Source organism: Cynoglossus semilaevis, chromosome 19 (genome assembly GCF_000523025.1).
Source record: "Cynoglossus semilaevis isolate Cse_v1.0 chromosome 19, Cse_v1.0, whole genome shotgun sequence".
Classification (NCBI taxonomy): Eukaryota; Metazoa; Chordata; class Actinopteri; order Pleuronectiformes; family Cynoglossidae; genus Cynoglossus; species Cynoglossus semilaevis.
Genome location: NC_024325.1, coordinates 7361769 through 7380818, shown reverse-complemented (window position 1 = coordinate 7380818; position 19050 = coordinate 7361769). Strand labels below are relative to the sequence as shown.

Genomic DNA, 19050 nt, shown 5'->3' with positions numbered 1-19050 from the left:
ATGAACGCCCATTGTCACAGGAGCTCTGCCTGACAACAGCTGACAGATTTGATGTCTTTGAAAAGAGATTTAATCTTTATATTTACTGCCTGGATATAATGGCTGTGATGTTTTATGGCTGTTCCTTTCATTAGAGGATGTTGTAGTGAGGTTAGACATTAGCAGAGTCTGGGGGGAGATGTCAGTCTGTTATCTATAATTGTCCTTGAATTTCCCTTTATGAGGGAAATTAAATGGTCAGTAAAATGAATACTTATGAATACTACTGCTCCCTCAATACTTTCAGGCTAAATCAATCACAAAAGTGCTAAATACTTATCTTGATTTGACTTTAACATGACTTTTGCCTCTTTTTTAAATAATATATTGTATTTATATGTTACATGTGTTTATGATAAAATAACTACATTTTTGTTTTGTTTTTTCTCTCACACAGGAGCAGCTACAGCCAACGGTAATATCTGGAAAGATCAACCTGACGCAGGTGAGTGGTGTACATTAACAAAATGCAGCTGCTGTTTACCCTCTGAGCGTTTCTACCCTAAGTGCACCTTTGGATGTTTCTTTTTTTTTTTTCCCAGAACAGCAGTGATGTAACAATGTGCACCTCAAACAGTGGTGAGTGATGGAGCGAACTGTGGCTGCAGACGTCACAGAGCGCTGCTGCGTGCATATGTTATGTGCTGTGTTCCACTTGAATAATGAAATGCACAATGTTGGCTGCAAAGAGGCGTGTCTAATCTGTCATTAGAAAAAAAAATTAAAAAAAACTCTCCAGACACGAAACTCCTGCAGCACATGCACAGGGCTGCTGTGTAGGCTGCTGATCTACTGTTTCAGCAGGGCATGTCAGTAACTGGAGACTTAAAAGGTGACACAGTGCAGGGAAAGTGAGCCATAAAGCTCTGTACGTGTCATGTATTTCAAATGCCTGTGTACCTACTGAAGTGAAGTCGGTTTCCTGATCAGCCTCCAGCGTTAGCTCAGCCTCCTCGGATACGCTGGGGAACTTGCGTACAAAAAACAGACCCAGTGCTGCTCTTGCCAAAGCTGTGAGGCTGTATTATGTAATCAACCAGCTGGATCATTGGTGCGTTAGTAAGAGCCTATGGGAGAACCCCAGCGTATCCTGACCTCAGCTCTCTGTGGAATCGCCTTCACATGAACTACTTTACCATGAACCTTCCAGGGCCGTAGTTAGTGCTGCCACATGTTGAACACAGTGTTAATGTTTTCAGACTCAAACCTGTGGAGTCTGAAACAAACATGTCTGTATTTATTAATAACCAAAATAATTGAGTCTCTTATTCATTCCATAAAGGGGAAATTTACAGTGTTATTCTTTGCAACCAACACAGGCTGCCATGGGGTTGTGGTTACAACTCAGAGGCTGCCACATGGCACTATTTTGGCATATGTAGTTCCACTGGGACTCGAACCTCATAGCCATCTGGTGCCCCCTAGCAGAAAAGTATTTAATTGTTCTGCCTTTCATGCTTTGAGGAGCAAAGAAAAATTATATGCAATAAATAAATAATAGTTTTCAGTGAAATCTCACGGCACAATGGTTGGGAATCACTGCACTGTGGAACCACCATGATTGCTTTACTGCAGTATTCACAGTTGATGTCTAAAGAAGAAGAATTTCATCCTTGCTTTGTTTCCCATGGTCCTACCACAGATTAAGGCTAATTTAATTGCTCAATGTGCTGCTGCTACATAGTCATAGCCCACAGGTTATGACTCCCCCTGCTCAGCAGCTTCCTAATGCATTTTCAAGGTCAGACAGGTAGTGAGGGATTCTGGGCTCTACAGGAAGCAGAACTGCTTTGCATTCAGTCTATGTGCCACAGACATATGACTCATCATTTGAATTATGGGCACAAAAAATGCCCTGCGCTCACGAGCAGCAGCAGCAGCAGCAGACTGTAAAAGCTTCTGCAAAAGTGTCCATCCAACCTTCGAAGAGGGAAAAGAGGACACCGCACTCCTGAAGGTCACGGCTCGTCCAAATATGGGGCCTCTCCAGAGCTGACTAAACTAATGAAGGTTCCTCTTTTAGAGATGTCAGTGTGAGCCGCTGAAGGAAAGACTAGTGATTCTCCATATTTTACAGCAGTAAATAGAAGTCAAGTAACAAAGACAATCAGCACCTTCTACAGTCCAGCCTACAGACCTACCTCCAAACTGCCAACCAGCCTGCAGTCTACACACTCTGATCATTAAAGTTCATGGATCTGCTCAGGCAACACAGTCACTGCAGCCCAGATTCGTAAATCACACTAAGAGCTGTTCAGAAACACAACTGAACAAAAATCACATTTGGAGAGTCAGCAGGTTCAACATTTGTTTTAAACCGTGTGAAACTGGGATCTTGTTTTTATTTATTTTTTTACTCATTAAAGTAGTCCAAGTAAAAAACACCAGTCAGAGCCTGCATGGGGAAACCAATTACCAACAGATCTAATACTATAAAATATAGCTGATATTTGAAGTGATTAAGGCTGAATTCAGTTATGAAAGGTTATGTACTTAGGAATAAAATGTTCACATTGGTCACATTGGAAAAACTAAAACAATTTTCAAGTCCCTTGAGTCTATTGAGTCTATTGCCCTGCGCTGTACACACAAAATCAATAAGAGAATGAATGGCTTCCACTGAGGGTGACAGGGTGACAACAGATACAGCAGGGAAGACTGATGGCTGTGACCGAGCACTTTGTCAACATATCTGATTAAACTGGTGAATCACCTCGGAGCAGATACAGCAGAGGAACTGCTGAAGGATTAGAAACTACTGTTAGGTCCCAGCACAGACAAACTAATCGTACAGCAGCACCTAAAGAATCTGGTCATTTGAGAATCAAGAATCAGCCCTGGATGTTCTGTTGGCTGTAATATGTGTGTGTATATGTATACACACACACACATATATAAGCCTTCTTTGGCTTCTGTTTGCATTTCCTCATTGGCTTATAAAGCAAGTTAGATTACAGCTAATCTAGGATTTGAGGCGGTGACAGTAGTTTTAGGTCACAGCGGTGTGCGTGTGATGTTTGCATATTCTCTCTGTATTTGCATGGTCTCCCTCTGCTTTCCTCCCTGGTCTGTGGTGACCATATGAATCCAAATGCTCATGACTGGGAGTTTGTCTCCTCAGCACAGTGATGGACTGTCCACCTCAACTGCAACTAGTCAATGGCTCTAATCAGAAAATGATTAAGTTAAATCAATGTAGAACATGTCAAGAGTTAAAACTGCAGTAATATTAATCAGTCTACAGCCTGACGCCTGAGCTGAAGTTGAAGCCTCCACAAACATGCTGTGAGTTGAGAGGGTATTTTCTCTTCTCCTTCCAGTTAAGAAGTCCCACTTTACTAAATAGCAGTCTCCGTTCAAGAGTTCCCCCATGTAGCTTGATTGTTAATTCTCCTCTTGTAAAACACGCTGGATAAAAACATCTGATTTAAATGTAAATATAATTTTAGACTAGTTGATTTGTGACTTTTCTTGCACAGCCTGTAAAGCAAGGTCTCAGGTCAAAAATCAGTTGCAGTGTGTGAGGGTTATATTAGTACACACACAGAGCAGCAGCTCAGTTGGCAGCAGTGGCGCAGGGCAGTTCTGTGGCTGCCCTGCATGGTAATCCCAGTGAGACACTCTGATTAAGGGATTACTCTAATTTCAAAGGGATAGACCAGACCGGAGTGAAGAGTTACAGAGTAGAGAAAGTTACATGGAAGAACAGAGGGAAAAACAGCTTATAGTATGTAGGAAGTGTAGAGGACAAACATGTCAACATGGTTTTTAACAGAATGTTCCTGCTCTGAGTCCATCATGTTTTCACAGCATTGTGTATGTTGGGGTTTTTTTTTTTCAAACACAAAATGCCTCAAAGTCACAGAAAAGCCCATTTCCAGAGAAACTGGGCTGTCACATCCTCGTACAGTTTAACTTCTCAGAGGTGCTCTAGAAAGCCAAACAGTAACTTCCCACAGGCCTCGGAGGATGTCTATCTCCAGGGAGATCAAATCTCCTGGCCTCATATTGCTCTGATTAAACAGTGAAAAGCCAGTGGACAGACAGATGGTAGCGTGAAATAGTAGGACTTAAAAAAAAAAAAAAAATTCCATCCAAATGCACTTTCTCTGCGGTTGATTTTCAGCTTGGACTGGTTCACGGTGACACAGCTCCATGCAGAGTGAGTGGCAGTTATCACAAGACGGCCGCTTGGTGCATCTCCTGTTATTTTCACACTCATTCAGCATGATTGGAGCCGTATCCATTTTCTTTGAAACTAGTTCAGCTCAAAAACGAGGTCACTTTCTTCTGAGACGGTACATGTGGGACATTAGCGGATGGTCTGATTTGTCTGCAGTAAAGTGGCATTTCCTCACAGGTCGTTTTTTTTTTTTTTTTGCGCCTGGTCTGGTCTGCAGATTTTGTTTGGATCGGTGCTTAAGTGTAGTTATAATTCTGTATGATATATAACGGTACTTTAGTATTGAAACGTCGGCTGTGATGGCCCTGACCGCTGGTCATTTTTTAATTAAAGCAGAGAGAGGAACATATTGTCAGAGAGGTCTGCATGAACACAGCTTCATTCTTCTCACCCAAGGCTAATGTAACTCTTTTATGCTGGGCCTTACTGTAAACCACAGTTACATATCAGTCTCCATCTTTTATTTCCTGTCATGTCCCTGATATTGACTCTCGAAATCATAAAAACTCTCAGAAATATCTGAGATAGAAGTCTAATAATAACTTCTATGAACTGGACATTCGTACTTTTCACCATGTGAAAATCACCAAAAGGAGAATGAAACTAAATTATGAACTATTCTTGCTTTTACCTGTAATGTTAGTCTTGGTTAGTACTTTTTTTCTTTCTTTGGTGAAGAGTGGAATATCTGAAAACGTGTCATTAAGGTCTTTGCTCACATGATGAGGTTTATCCCAGGTTTTGTGACAATTGAACTTTCTGCCATCAGCTTCGAGCCAGAAATAGATGTGGGACTCAGGGTGGACAGTGCGTGTTACACAGATTCCCACACACAGTACTTAGTTTAATGTCAGCTCCTTGTAAGTAGACGTTCACTCACCAGTGTAATTAAAGTCCGTGTCTCGTGGTTTAAACCCTGTGTTCGAGGTTTTAACATTTCTGAGGAATGAAGAACTGCAGCTGAAGATCTAAGCTGAATAAGATCCAACATTTAAAAGCTCTTACTGCAACACTTCATTCTGAGAGCCAGTAAGTGTGAATTGGGATCTGTGTCTTTTACAACAGCTGAAACAGTGACTACAGATGCAGCTGTAATGTGTGAAACAGCCACTGGAGATTTGGAGTGACAGTGTGTGGGCAGGTTGTACTCTCTTCACTACTGGCGGTACAGTTTATTTCCTCTTTCCTACTTTGGCTGGACGGCCTGAGGGACGGCCTGATTAATAAAACCCTTGAGGGATCTGCGTGTTCCAAACAAAGCAAGGCCGTCCTTGAACTGGAGATGTGAATAATGACAGTGAGTGTTTGCCCAGACAGAAGCAGCATGTCAATCACCCGCTGTTGACAGCTATGAATAAAAACAGGATGCAACAGTGTGGTGGCTGTGAGTGTGGGCGCTTAAGTGTTTGATACGCAGCTGGAGACAAAAGCACTCAGTACGAAATGAAGGTGCTCTTAAAGTTATAGTTTCTTTTTATGAGTGACTATCACATTAAATGACAGTAAAGGAACGTTAAAGTCTGTCTTTTCATTGACGTCTGTGCTAAACGCCATGTAATATTTAAGGATGCAGCTGAATTGTTGCTATTTTTTGTCCTTTTTTTTTTACCCATTTAATGTAGTCAATTCTGGAGGACATCGATAACAACATGGTAAATCTGTAGAATGGCTTTGTCACCTAGTGTTTGTTCTTCTCTGCACACCAAACATCTTGAACGTCCTGACAAAAATGTGGTAAGAGATCAGAAATATTCAACATAACAGTGATCCGACAGGCAATAATTTATTTATTTACATATATATATATATATGTATATATATATATATATTGTTAATGAAAATAACTTGTTAAGCTTACTTATTTAAAAAAATAATTGTATAGAAACATTACGGTGCGTCGTCGTCAGTGACATCACTGAACAGATCATCAGTAAGAGTGCGTGTGTGTGTGGCTGTTTTTTTGTTTTTTTTGGACCATTCTGTACAGCTGTTGGAGATGTTTCTGTTTAATGAGGCCTGGAAAAGTCTCTCCTCTTAATTACTGTCTATCACCGCTGTGTGTACAAGTGTTTCTGTGTGTGTGTTAAAGCCGAAGGTGAGCACCTGGTTCTATGAACCCATAGAACCAGGTGCTCACTTTCGGCTTCTTCTCGTTAACTCCTAAAACCAAGCTTCATCCTTAAATCATAACACAACACAAATGGACCTAAATATCAAATACCACAGGCCTTCAGAGCAGCGTGACAGCAGGAGTCAACGGTCATCATTAGAGATGATCTTCACTGATCTGATATTTAGAGGAATCTGTCGTCAAACTAACTGTTATACAACTGTTCTCCGTGTCTCTTCACATTCTTGTTACAAGTGTGTTTTTCTCTCTGTACTGACATCGAGTGCTTCCACACTGTGTCAACTGTAGAGCACTTTCCGTAATGCTGCAGAAACACCACCGTTGCAAAGTACTTTAAGGCAATTAACGTTGTGAATTGTTGTAAAAGGAACAAAAACTAAACTGAGGCTTAACTCCTTTAGCATAATTGAGATGAGGCGATGATGTGACGATCACATCAACTCATTAAACAATGTAATTAACGCTTCCTGTTCTTGGGACTTTTCATATCCCCTCATCACTCTTTGTATGTTTGTGCCCTGAAAGCAAAGATCTCTGGGTAAATAAAAGTCAACATGTCTCTGTTCAGACACAACCGAACATGGAAGTCGTTTCTTCTCGATGCAGCAGTTAAACATTCGAGGCAATCACACTGTCTGTGACATACATGCAGTTTAGAGTAGGTAGATTTTAGATGCTATGGATGCTGGGAATTATTTATTCCACTTTTTGAGTAATGTGCCTTTAATTTAGAAATGATAGTTGTTAAAGGAATTTAGTGGGCTAAGAATGAGGCCACATACTGTATGTGGCCCACATCATTTGCAATTGTGCACAATTTTCCCTGAGACCCAATTTACACCAATTTCAGGTCAATCGAGTCGATTATGTATAAAAAAATATATATAATACAATTATATTTGCAGAACACAATGGAATTAAATGCAGTTAAATTAAACATATCTAAGATCCATGTGAACAAGTGGGCTAGAAACCACCATGACCTCTGCTGAAGGACGCAGCCTCCAACTATGACCAGTTTACACAATTTGAAAAAGGAGAATGATTCTTTTATTCCCAAAATTTAAAAATGTGTGCACACATTCAAAAGAAAACTCAAATGTGTAGTTGCACTAGTTCTTGTCTTGTGCCAGTACCAAGTCTCTGTTGCTCTGTTTTCACACTGCACTTTGGTAAAACTTGACTTTGCTCCACTTAGACTGTTAATCAATCCAGTGAAGGCCTCCACTGTGTGAAGGGAGACTTCTCCTTGAACACTCCGTGGACGCAGACACTCAGGATCACATGTTGTGGTGGGAGTCAGCCACATCCTGTTCTTCTAAGACGTGACTCCCAGCTGCCAGGGGAAAAATGGATTAAAACCTAAGGGCCATTGTTTTAACACACACACACACACACACACACACAGACAGACTGGTCGGAGCACACCAAGTGCTTCACCCACCCTCCATTAACACACGCTGGCACACAGAGGGGATCTCTCTTCTATAGCTGAAGTCTATTATTAGCTGTTCAACCCAGAGACAAACTAATGACACGTTGGGATGAATCACCAGTGCTGCTGCCTCCAACTATCATTACACAGCTACAGTAGACAGCCGTGAAGATGCTTACACAACACGCACACGCACACGCACACGCACACACACACTGTTATACAAAGAGTCTGTTTCCAAGACTGAGGGGTTCTTATCCTTGAACCACTGAGGTCAAAATGTCTCAGTATGCAATTACACTGTACACCTCCACCTACAGGTGTCCTCAGTGGGCTGGTCACATGCATGGAAAAATTTAGCGCAAAAAAAAAGAGGAACCAGGAGCACCTTTTTTTTCATTCACTTGGAAGAATTTTAATTTGAAAATCTTCCCAAGCTCTTTTCCATCTTATTTTTTTCAAACCGTAGTGGATGATGTTTTCACTGACTGTGACCTGAGCTGAACTATAGACACCACTTTCTTGTGCTCTCATTTGCACCGTTCTTAATGCTGATTTGACTTAGACATCATGAAAGATGAATACACAATAAAAATTGGGTTTCAATATTTCTGAGTAAACATATATAAACCCAGATAATGAATACACAATAAAAATTGGGTTTCAAGAAATACTCAGAAATACTGAGTAAACATATATAAACCCAGATAGAGTATTTTAAAAAACTGTGAAGAGTCAATCTACTCTAACAGTGGAGTCAAAAGTGAGTGTAAAATTTTTTTCAGCTCTACATCGAGATGATTAAGCGCCACTTTGCCGACAGTCCTTAGGATTTTTGCAGGCGGATGAATTGCCCAGAGTCCGGAGTAACTGACACTGACACCTGACAGGTAATGCAATATTTTCTGTTATGAACCAACAAAACGTATTTTTTCATGTTAACCTAATGTCATATCTGTTTGACTTTGTATTTGATGCTGATATCATCATAAAAAATGTGTTAATGAAGTTTCTCAGTGCTATGTAGAGCAGCGCTATTCAGGAATATGTAAAATATTTCCAAAAAATATTTAATTTATTTTTGCATCTGTCATTTGTCATTTGTTCCAGAAATGCCAACTGATATCATATCATCATATCATATCAGAAATGGGGGCCAAAAGGGAGCACAGTTCTCCTTAAATGTATACCCAAAATTGTACTAGAATGCCATTACACCCCATGTCTTTGTATTTAAAAAATTAACCAAAAATGACATATTGCACTAGGTAATTTATGAGAAATCCTGGAAAAATATAATGTCAACAATTACTTCCAAAATGTTTATTTTTAATACAGTATGTGCTAAAAATTGTCCAAAACATAATGAACAAATCCTAAAAGTAAACATGTAAATAATCTGTGTAGGAAAATCATACCTGGGTATGTGAAAATATAGGGATGTAAATAATGTCTGACGAAGTTCATAAATATTATCCAAAACATCTGCTGTTCAAATCTCACTCGTGCAAAACACACAGCTCATGTATTTAAAAAAACCTCCCTTTCCGTCCAGCACCCGGTCTGTATTAAAGAACAGACACTGACAGAGACTCTGCTGAAAACAGTGTGACAGTAGCAGCTAAATATTCTTCAAAAGTTTGTCCAGGAAGACAAAAATAGAGCTCACATTGAACCTACAAAAGAAAGACGCTGCTCTGTAACTGCAGCTTCTCTGCCTCATTAATTTTATCACTTCATTTCCAGCTGGAAAAAGAAAAACACGGTTTTAGCTTCATTGTCACTAATTTCAGACTCAGGTACGATCACAGCATGAAACTGCTCAGGAAAATGAAAGTGTTCCAGCAGGTCATTCTCTCAGTCATTCCTTCAAAAAAGGAGAATGTATTTAAATATATCCATTCATCGCTATGGTAATTGATTTAATAATCCCCAGAGTATAAAGGGACATTCATTTTTTCTTAGTTTATGGTTTAAAATACACATATAGAGGCCATTTTTTCCCACATAATTATTGTTACCATTTACTTTTCATTACAGCACGATAAAAAAATAATAATGGTAGCCAGATCCAGTGTTGCGTAATATTGATGCCCTCATGTCCCCTATTTATTTTCCCTATCATCCTAAAAAGATAATAAAATCACTGACTATAAAACTGGGCAGCCTGCTATACTTCTCACTCTGGTTTGTAGTGTTGTGGTCTAAATCACGGACATCAAACTGCCACATATAAACTCTGAGTCTGACTGAGACACACGGCAGCCGTCCTGCTGCAGCTTTGCTGTATTCACAATGACTGCTGAACGCCATTATTACTCACTGCAAAGACTCCAGGGTTGTTACTATGACAACTGATGTATACAGTGTAAAAAAGTGTCAAACCCCCACCCCCTGTCCCCACCCCCAAACAGACCAATCCTTGTCAGCTGACATTTCTACAGAGAACCCACAACGCACAGAGAAAGCAACAGGCCATGTTAATGGAGCTTTAAAAGATACATTAGAATGCTGTATCCGCTGTCAATGAGAGTTGATACCTGAGCGCTGTAACTTCAGTTGTAGACGTGGAGTCTGCATCATCCACGGCAGACTACAGCTGCTGAAGCGACAAATAAGTTAGAAACAAATCTCTAAACCATAATGAGTTGACGCCCTCTAAGTTGATGTGTGTTCATCCGGACAATTCTACAGTCAAGTTGACGTGGAATGTTCCAGTGGTACCGTCAGGAACAACATGAGCAAGTATTCTCTCATGTGACACCGCTATCATCAAGACAACATCTCCATTTCAAAAACAAAGATGATGCAGAAAGACGACGCCAAAGCAGGCTGCAATAACAGCCGCACTGATTTGGATAATGGACTTTATCATACTGGAAAAACACACACACACATACACTAACACACACTCACACGCAGCAGCAAGGGGTCCAAACATTTTGAGTTGTAGTCAGATTCAGTCTGTAAATGCTCCTACTAAGATACTTAAGTCTATAATTAATACACACACTCATTCACTGGATTCCAGCCATTTTATTTAGTTCCTAACTTGAACTTTTGTTCAAAATGTTCCAGTAGGGTCTGGAAAACTGGTAAAAAAAATTATAGTAGCAACAAATAGCATTTCAATGGCTGGTTTGATGGTTGTGTCAGGCCATAAATGTTTCACATTTAAATCAGTGACCAAATTATTTTTTTTCCGAGAAATGCGATCGAGCACATCAGGCCATACTCTGGATATGACTGCACTCTTTGTTTGCTGTTCAGGGGAACAATAATGTAAGTGGGGGGATTTCTCTGGGGGTTTTTTTTGAAGCAGTGACTGCTCCTGTTCTGTCATGTCAATATTTACTGATCTGTGAATCAACACAAATGATTGTCCTTTTTGACCTTGTGAGCAGCTGGAAGTGATGGCACCAGAAAGGTAGAGGTCTAAACCACTCCATAGTGTGGAGCCAACAAGTGATTCATCAAGTGCAGCGAGCCAAATAAGAAACTAAATTAGTTTGCCAGAACGCAGAGATGGAAGGATACGTTACAGAGCTAAGGTGGTCGATTGTATGTTTCCACTGCAGGCAGGACGGCTGGTTTTAGCCACATCTTTTTATATAGATGATTCATCAGATCTCAACTCTCAATAAGTGTGAAAATAAAAATATCAATGTCAGTGGTTCTAAATTGTTGATGTGCTATTTGCAGCAGCATGACGTCTGATTGTCCATTCTAAGAGTTTCAGGCCAAGTAGGTCAACATCAATGTTTTTATGTTAGAACTCTCTCTTGCAGTTTAATGTACATTTTTATTTTTTGAAAAACAACTGTTTCACTTTTTTTCCCTATTTTTTCAGAACACAAAGCAAAGCAAGACATTTCCACAGGAAATTGCGACCCGCCGTTTAAAACAAAATCAGTATAACATCTTTAATAGCAAATCTTGCCTGCAAAATGTGAAAAATCCTCGCCTCTACCTTACTGCAAATATCCAACAGCAGCAGCGTCTACCATATTTGACACAACCTGCCACAGACACCTGGTCTCCATCTCGGCTGGAGTGCATCCTGACCTTCTTGGCCACACAGTGCTCATCTTTTTCAGACATACAGTACATGCGAGCAATAGTCCCCTGTCACTTAATGCCCCAGATGAGTCCTTCAGCCTCTTCTTCCCAGCACAGTTTCTGCACCTATTTTTGATTCAAAACCAGGGCAGGCAGCAGAGCTCAGGGCAGAGCTCTGGCAGCTGTTACAGACTCATCTCAGTTTTAACTGCATCTACCCGGTTTGCACAGATCCCATCAAAGATCCTGAAGGAACTGTACAGTGACTGCTATATGTAATTATATATAATTAAATATATGTCTATATATATAGACATGTCTATTATGCGTGGTTAATCACAAATTATGTTATGGGCATTTTTTTTGTTAAATCTTTACATCTTTTTGATTATACATGAATAAACCCATAGTTTTTGCTGCATGTCTGAAGGAATTTGCGGAACTAAAATACTTGCAGGAGGCAGCATCAGAGATTGCGTTTTTGAGCGTCACGGTCGGTTTCAACGATCCGGGCTCAGAACGCAGCCGGTGAGGTTATTTTTAGCCTGCACGAAGAAGCGCTCAGCAGTGATGGCGATGGCTCCCACCCCCTCCTACACCATGGTGACGTCGGGCTGTTACGCAAAAGCAGGGGTTCACCTTTTCGTGCGCCTCCAGTTTTGTCACCCCTGGCGTCTGTTTATGGCACCAAACAATTGGTCCACAGGTGTACGGACAGATACTACGGTGCGATGCGCTGAACGACGTGCGGTGGAGAAGAAAGAACTGAGGCGCAGTTGGTCTCAGTGTTTTAACTTCTGCCCAAGATCTCATAAAACCCCCAAAACGGTGTAGCAGAAACATTAGTGTAAACTCAATGGCGATACACGCTGGTTTAAAGCAGGTGGCGGTCATTCTGGAGAAAGATGAGGTGGAACGGACCGTGCCAGGGTCGCAACCTCCACTCACCCAGATCTCCTTCAGTAAATAATGACGCTCAAACCAAAACACCACTGTTGTACTGGTTTTGTACGAAGCAAACAAATATAAGCATACCACGACAGGAAGTTGACACTTAACTATTTGTAGAGGTGTTGCAGACACAAGTCGAGACATTCGCCCTCCACCTCGTCCTCAGACACCAGGTCCGACAAAGGGCGCATCGGCAGCGGGTCGCTCTCCTGCAGAGGCATCCTCATCTCCCGTAGGAAGAGCTCCAAGAACCGTCGGAAGGTTTTCTCCTCTGCTGCAGAGCCGGCCATCATTTCTCATTCCTAGACACACACACACAGCTCCTCCCGTCAGTATAAGCTACACTAACTTACCGGGTTGAGGAGAAGAGGAAGGAAGGACGGGACTACGGAACTAGTTGGACTTTCAGTGCGTGGGTATGTACTATAAGCGGAGGAGGAGCTTTGCGGTGGCCCGTGTATGTGTGTTTGTGTGCAGAAAGCAGCAGCGGACCTGAGTGCACGCGTGGACCCTGGCGTCTATGATGATAGTGCCAGAGGAGCTGTCAAAGGCTGGAGCCAGTCCCCATTCAGAGGTGAGCGGGAGCGCGCACCGCGTTATTGGGGATTTCGGATGATGCGAGGTCGGTGACGTCAGAGGGTGCAGCGAACGAGCACGCATCATTCTTCAGTGACGTCAGTTGACGTATAGACTGTTATAGCCCCTATAGGCTATTTTATTTATAACTTGATTTTCGTCCTCAGTTTTTTAGTTTGAGAGCTTAAGACTTGAAAAGAGTTTTATGTTGTGCATCAATGTACTAACCACGTCTCCAGTTCCCTCCGGTGGTAGACTGTGTTATATCACAACAGAAAATATATTTAATTTGTAAAACGGGCTTATACACAACAGTGATTATTCAACATAGATACATAATACTGATATTTCTTTAAAATCATGTTCGTGGGCAATAAAAACAACAATTTGTACTTATAATAGTAGAATAAATATTCGAGTATTTACTTTTTACTAAATGTCTAAAACAGAAATTCAATGTAATGTATGTAAAACATAGCTATTATTATTATACTAATAATTATTACCTAAATAATATAATAATAATAACTTTGTATCATTGATGATATAACAATAACAAGAATAATAGCAAGAAGAACAGAATAGTCTTTATTAGAATTTATTTTACGTAACTTTTTACAATTGTTAACGGCATAATGTATGTATTTATATATATATAATATGTGCATTTATGGTATAGTCAGGGAAAGGCCATAATAACATAACAACAGTAATAACAAATACTTTTTATACCAAGGTTGTATTATAGAAACACTGGAGTTTACTAGAAAACAGAGCGCAAATGTGATTACATATCGGACCAAATAGTAAGACGAACCCGGAAATCAGTGCATCGCTATTTTCCTTCCCCAGATGAAAACATGAAGGAGGCGAATATGGCGGCCCCTGTGAGTATCGGGGCTCTGCTCCGGTCAGAGATTGTTGAGGAACCTGGGTACCGGGACGAGGGCCTCTGTGTTGTTGGTATTTTCGGTAAAAGTAACGCCCAACCGTGGTCGCTAAAGGAGTCTTTGATCAACACTCTGGCGGACAAACACATGTTTTCGCTTTTTGGTGAACCGGAGGAAGGCGACGCCACGGCGAACAGTCACATCCAGGTTTACTACAACCAGGAGAACCGGGTTCTATATCTGATGCTCTCGTCCGTCAGCGATTCCCGTCAGCTTCTGCGGGCATGCCAGACACTAAGCGCCAGCACCGGTCACTCCGACTCGCATGATTTCTGGAAAGGCCTAGAGAGACAGCATTGTCTGCACTTGCTCTACATGTTCAGCGTGTGCCACGTCCTTCTGCTCGTCCATCCCAACCAGACCTTCGACGTGACCTACGACCGGCTCTTCAGGGCCCTGGACGCCCTGAGACAGAAAGTGCTGCCGCTGATCCGAGCTGCTATCAAGGATTGTCCGGTTTCCAAAGAATGGAAGGTGAACTGCAGACCTTGTCCACCACGGCTGCTCTTCGTATTCCAGATGAACGGCAGTCTCAAGGTATCCCCTTAATATTCTTTATTTATTATTTTATTTGAGATGATTTCTTTTATTAAATGAGTTAAAATACATAACATCTCTCGGTCAAACCTACAATGAGAATTGGACTAGCAACAACGACCAAATAAATAAAAAAATGTTGTTTTCACAAACAGCAACAACCACAGTGTGATATTTTGTGAAATCAACAGTTGAAGAGAAATTGACTGAGAGAATTGGTAATTCACTTTTAAGTTACGCCTTAAGGTTTTATGGTAAATTACTCACAGATTTTGCAATTTCTGATTTTTTTCAGTTTGAATCAGTTTTGTTTTAAATGCTTTTACTTAAAAAAATGATATCTTTGTTTCTTTTCATTTTGCCTTTTTTAAATGTATGTTTATTCTCTGTGTTAAGTCAGATAATAGCATAACTTGATTTGTTATGACACCTGCTTTGTCCTTTTTAAAGATTTCTACAAATGGCTCTGATTCTGGAGGAAACCCAGACAAACCTAAAAAGCACTCTCCCAGAAGGAGGCTGCAGCACGCCTTGGAGGACCAAATTTACCGCATATTCCGTAAAAGCAGAGTCCTGACCAATCAGAGCAGTAACTGCTTGTTCACAGTACCAGCCAATCAAGCATTTGTGTATGTGATACCGACAACAGATGAGGACCCTGTAGCCACTTTGCTCAGTCAGCTCAGGTCCAACTGCACCTTATGTGAGCAGGACTCTACAACGCTGGTGTCAGGGCCAAGGCGTTACCAGCAGATGAGGCGTTCTGCTCGACAACCCAGCTCTTCCAGGGACCCTGGTGTCATGTCTATGGGAGGTCAGCTGGTAGACTGCAGCCTGAAGGAGTTCCTCTGGCAGCATGTGGAGTTGGTGCTGACCAAGAAAGGCTTTGATGACAGTGTGGGGCGCAATCCACAGCCTTCTCACTTTGAGCTACCAAACTTCACCAAATGGGTCCAGGTAGCCTCCAGACTGCACCATGTTCTCATTACCAACAAAGAAGAAGAAACCGCTGAGCTATCTGTGAAAGTGCAGAGCCAGCTCAAGGTTTTGGAAGGTTTTCTTGAAGCCGATACAAAGTTTTCCGAAAGCAGATGTCAGAAAGCTCTGCCATTGGCTCACAGTGCCTACCAGTCCAACCTTCCCCATAATTACACCACAACTGTGCACAAAAACCAGCTAGCCCAGGCACTGCGAGTCTACAGTCAGCATGCCCGTGGTGTGGCGTTCCAGCGCTATGCACTGCAGCTTCATGAGGACTGCTACAAGTTCTGGAGCAATGGCCACCAGTTGTGTGAGGAGCGAAGTCTGACTGATCAGCACTGTGTTCACAAGTTCCATCTTCTCCCTCAACCAGGTGAACAATTCTTAGAAATTCCTTCCTTTTTTTTCACTCCCTCTGGATGTATATAAATATTCAATGTTTTGATTAGTCATTTTGAAACAAAACTTTTTATATGTTTGTTTATTATTTCAAAATAGTGAAATAAATAATGCATAGAAATATGTCTTTTCTGCAGGGGAGAAGCCAGATATGGACCGAAACCCACCCATTTTGAACCACAACAGTAGGGGGCGCTCCACCAGCTCCTGTAACTGTGGCAGGAAGCAGGCTCCTCGTGAGGATCCATTTGACATTCAGGCAGCCAATTATGATTTTTACCAGGTGAGATGACACACTCTTCACTCCTGTTGAGGACCACAGCTGAGCAGCTCAGCTCTGTGGTGTTTGTCATAGGTCACAGACACACACTTCATCAGGAACACTTTGTCATTTCACGTCCTGTGCATTTTTACAATACAATTTAGAGTTCTTGTTGATGTTGACTGTAAATGTTTTTACCCAGGAATGTCACTGTTTGTTTTAGTTTTGTTTAGTTTTTGTTCTGATTAAAAATGCACCTTTTTCTTCCAGTGCAAATCTCAGACACATCTGCCACATTTTTGTTAAAACATGATTATACCATATATTTTAATATATATACATATTTTTATTTATTTATTCCACAATAACCCTGATCTGTTTAAACAGTTGCTAGAGGAGAAATGCTGCGGGAAGCTGGAGAGGATTGAGTTTCCAGTTTTCCAGCCCAGCACTCCTGACCCAGCCCCAGCCTCCAACCAGGCTCAGAGGATCTCATGTGAGGCCTCAGGTGATGCCGAGAGGCTAAAGGAGCCGAGCACAGCCCAGAGCCATACACCTGGGGACACCAGCCTCAGTCTGGCTCTAAGTCTGGGTCAGTCTACAGGAAGTTTAGGTACATACGGTGAAGGAGATGGGACAGAAACCCAAGTCCAGCAGAAGAGACCAAGCCTTGTTGATCGTCAGCCCTCCACAGTGGAGTACCTCCCTGGTATGATGCATTCTGGCTGCTCTAAAGGACTCTTACCCAAGTTCTCCAGCTGGTCTCTTGTTAAACTAGGTCCAGCAAAGTCTTATAACTGTCACACCGGTTTGGAACAGCCAGGATTTCTACCTGGCTCCTCTTTCCTCTTACCATGGGATTTGGTCATCCGCTCCCGGTCCGAAGAAGACACAGGGTTGACAGAACCTTTAGATGGAAGCACTTCCTCATGGCCGGCACCCAACAAGACCCTGGTGGGAAAGCGAGGGAGCACAGGAGGTCTGGGAAGAGGTCGCAGGAGGGACGATATGGCTCGTGCATTCGTGGGTTTTGAGTATGAAGACAGCAGGGGGAGACGCTTCATTAGCTCAGGGCCTGATAAAATAGTGAAGGTGCTTGGACCAGGGGGCGCCAAAGATCCTGCCACCAGAGTGCTGAACGCAGACATGCCGCTCTACATCCCTTCACCTTCTCAGGGCCGCGGCCTGAAGCCTCACTATGCTCAGCTCACCAGACTTTTCATCGTGGTGCCCGATGCTCCACTAGAGGTCACACTTAACCCACAGGTAAACAGCTTAAGTTATATAGATAAGTAGAAGTTCATGTTGAAGTAGACAGAAATTTGGTTTATGCCAGTTTTGTATGTTACATAGATTTTTCAGGTTCTTCAACAAAACCACATTATGTCACTGTCGTCTTTTACCTAAGGTCAGGTGTGACATTCCTACATGGCAGAGTCAATGTTGAAATTTATCACATTGTAGAAATTTGCAGTTGTTTTTTTGTTCATGTAACAGCTCCTGTAAACCAACTAGAAACAGTGTTCTTTACGTAATACATATTTTTGCCATATCACTACAGTATTTAAAACTTTCTCTACTGCATGTTCCACTTCAGTTGCAAGGTTGAAGGTTTGTGCAGCTCTTGATGAATTGTATTTAGTGGTAAAATTATTTTAAAAATCTAATTGCTCATCTGGTGTTGAAGGTTTGATGCCTCAAGTTTAAACTTAAACATTTCCATTTAAAACAATTTCTAAATAAAAATGTTTGTTATTTTATTTTTTAGGTGCAGCCCGGACCTCTTCCCTGTCCAGTGTTCCATCCAGAGAAGACTGAAATTGTGTTACCCCCAGATAGTTTCTGGGTTCTAAGGTTCCCTTACTCGTACGCCACAGATCAAGGCCCTAATTACCCTCCCAAGGAAAACCAACCACTGAACAACTACAAAGTCCTGCGTGGAATCCTGAGAGCGACTACTGCCAACCCTTTACCACAGTAGAGTTCAGTAGTTCACCTTCCTGGACTCCTGCTATTATTATTCCCACGTTGCTCTTCTAACTGTACGATATAGAATCCCCCTGATTTCACCTTCTTCAAGCCTCACAGTGGTTGTTAAATGGAAATTTCCTGGCCTGTCCTTTTCTTACACTAGACGCTGCTTAGCTGAAGAAGTTTTTTTTTTTTTTTTGTGTTGGCCTGAGTCAGGGAAACAGGACAGGGTTCGATCAGTGCCCTCAGTTAGTGACAACACTTTATTAATTGCTAAATAAATCTCCCCAAGGATGTAATTTGTGTAGTCATTGGAGGTGCTGTACATTTTGTGTTATTGATTTCAAAGATCAAGTGGCCTTTTTGTTTACAGAGTATAAATAAGATTTACCGGCACTTAATTCTTGGCTGTGTTAATTTTTGGGAGTCAATGGTTTGTGAAAACTGGTGCTGAGGAAATACCGGTAAATGTGTTAAAAAATGTTTTGTCAACAAAATTTGTTGTTGTCAGCTTCTAAAGGGCTAGGTCTGAACAATTAATGTTAATAAAGCAGAGGCTGAGGTGAAAAACTCAAA

General features: G+C 41.5%; 2 protein-coding genes and 1 long non-coding RNA gene across 3 annotated transcripts in view; 2 read left to right on the top strand and 1 right to left on the bottom strand.

Moving 5' to 3' along the window:
- The window catches only part of LOC107990083 (uncharacterized), a 20979-nt gene extending 8086 nt beyond the window's left edge, over positions 1-12893 (top strand). The window contains exons 5-7 of the long non-coding RNA XR_001761655.2: positions 437-484; positions 582-618; positions 8574-12893. This is a non-coding gene — a long non-coding RNA (uncharacterized LOC107990083). The remainder of the gene's footprint in view (positions 1-436; positions 485-581; positions 619-8573) is intronic.
- ppm1e (protein phosphatase, Mg2+/Mn2+ dependent, 1E) overlaps positions 1-13379 on the bottom strand; it is a 22582-nt gene extending 9203 nt beyond the window's left edge. The window contains exons 1-2 of the mRNA XM_017041987.2: positions 13291-13379; positions 12907-13100 (exon numbers count right to left, since the gene is read on the bottom strand). Coding sequence (XP_016897476.1) covers positions 12907-13091 — 185 coding nt within the window. The 5' untranslated portion in view covers positions 13092-13100; positions 13291-13379. The remainder of the gene's footprint in view (positions 1-12906; positions 13101-13290) is intronic.
- Positions 13232-19050, top strand: smg8 (SMG8 nonsense mediated mRNA decay factor). Its single transcript, XM_008332634.2, has 6 exons — positions 13232-13372; positions 14227-14861; positions 15312-16215; positions 16379-16524; positions 16891-17769; positions 18272-19050. The coding sequence occupies exons 1-6, from the start codon at positions 13258-13260 to the stop codon at positions 18482-18484; spliced, it is 2892 nt and encodes a 963-aa protein (XP_008330856.2). The 5' UTR covers positions 13232-13257; the 3' UTR covers positions 18485-19050.

What these genes read in the sequence shown, in the direction of transcription:
- smg8 (XM_008332634.2), top strand. Translation starts at nt 13,258, where the DNA reads ATGTGTGTTTGTGTGCAGAAAGCAGCAGCGGACCTGAGTGCACGCGTG. An exon ending in AGATGAACGGCAGTCTCAAG is followed by an intron (nt 14,862 to 15,311) that starts GTATCCCCTTAA and finishes TCCTTTTTAAAG; the next exon opens with ATTTCTACAAATGGCTCTGA. An exon ending in CCATCTTCTCCCTCAACCAG is followed by an intron (nt 16,216 to 16,378) that starts GTGAACAATTCT and finishes TCTTTTCTGCAG; the next exon opens with GGGAGAAGCCAGATATGGAC.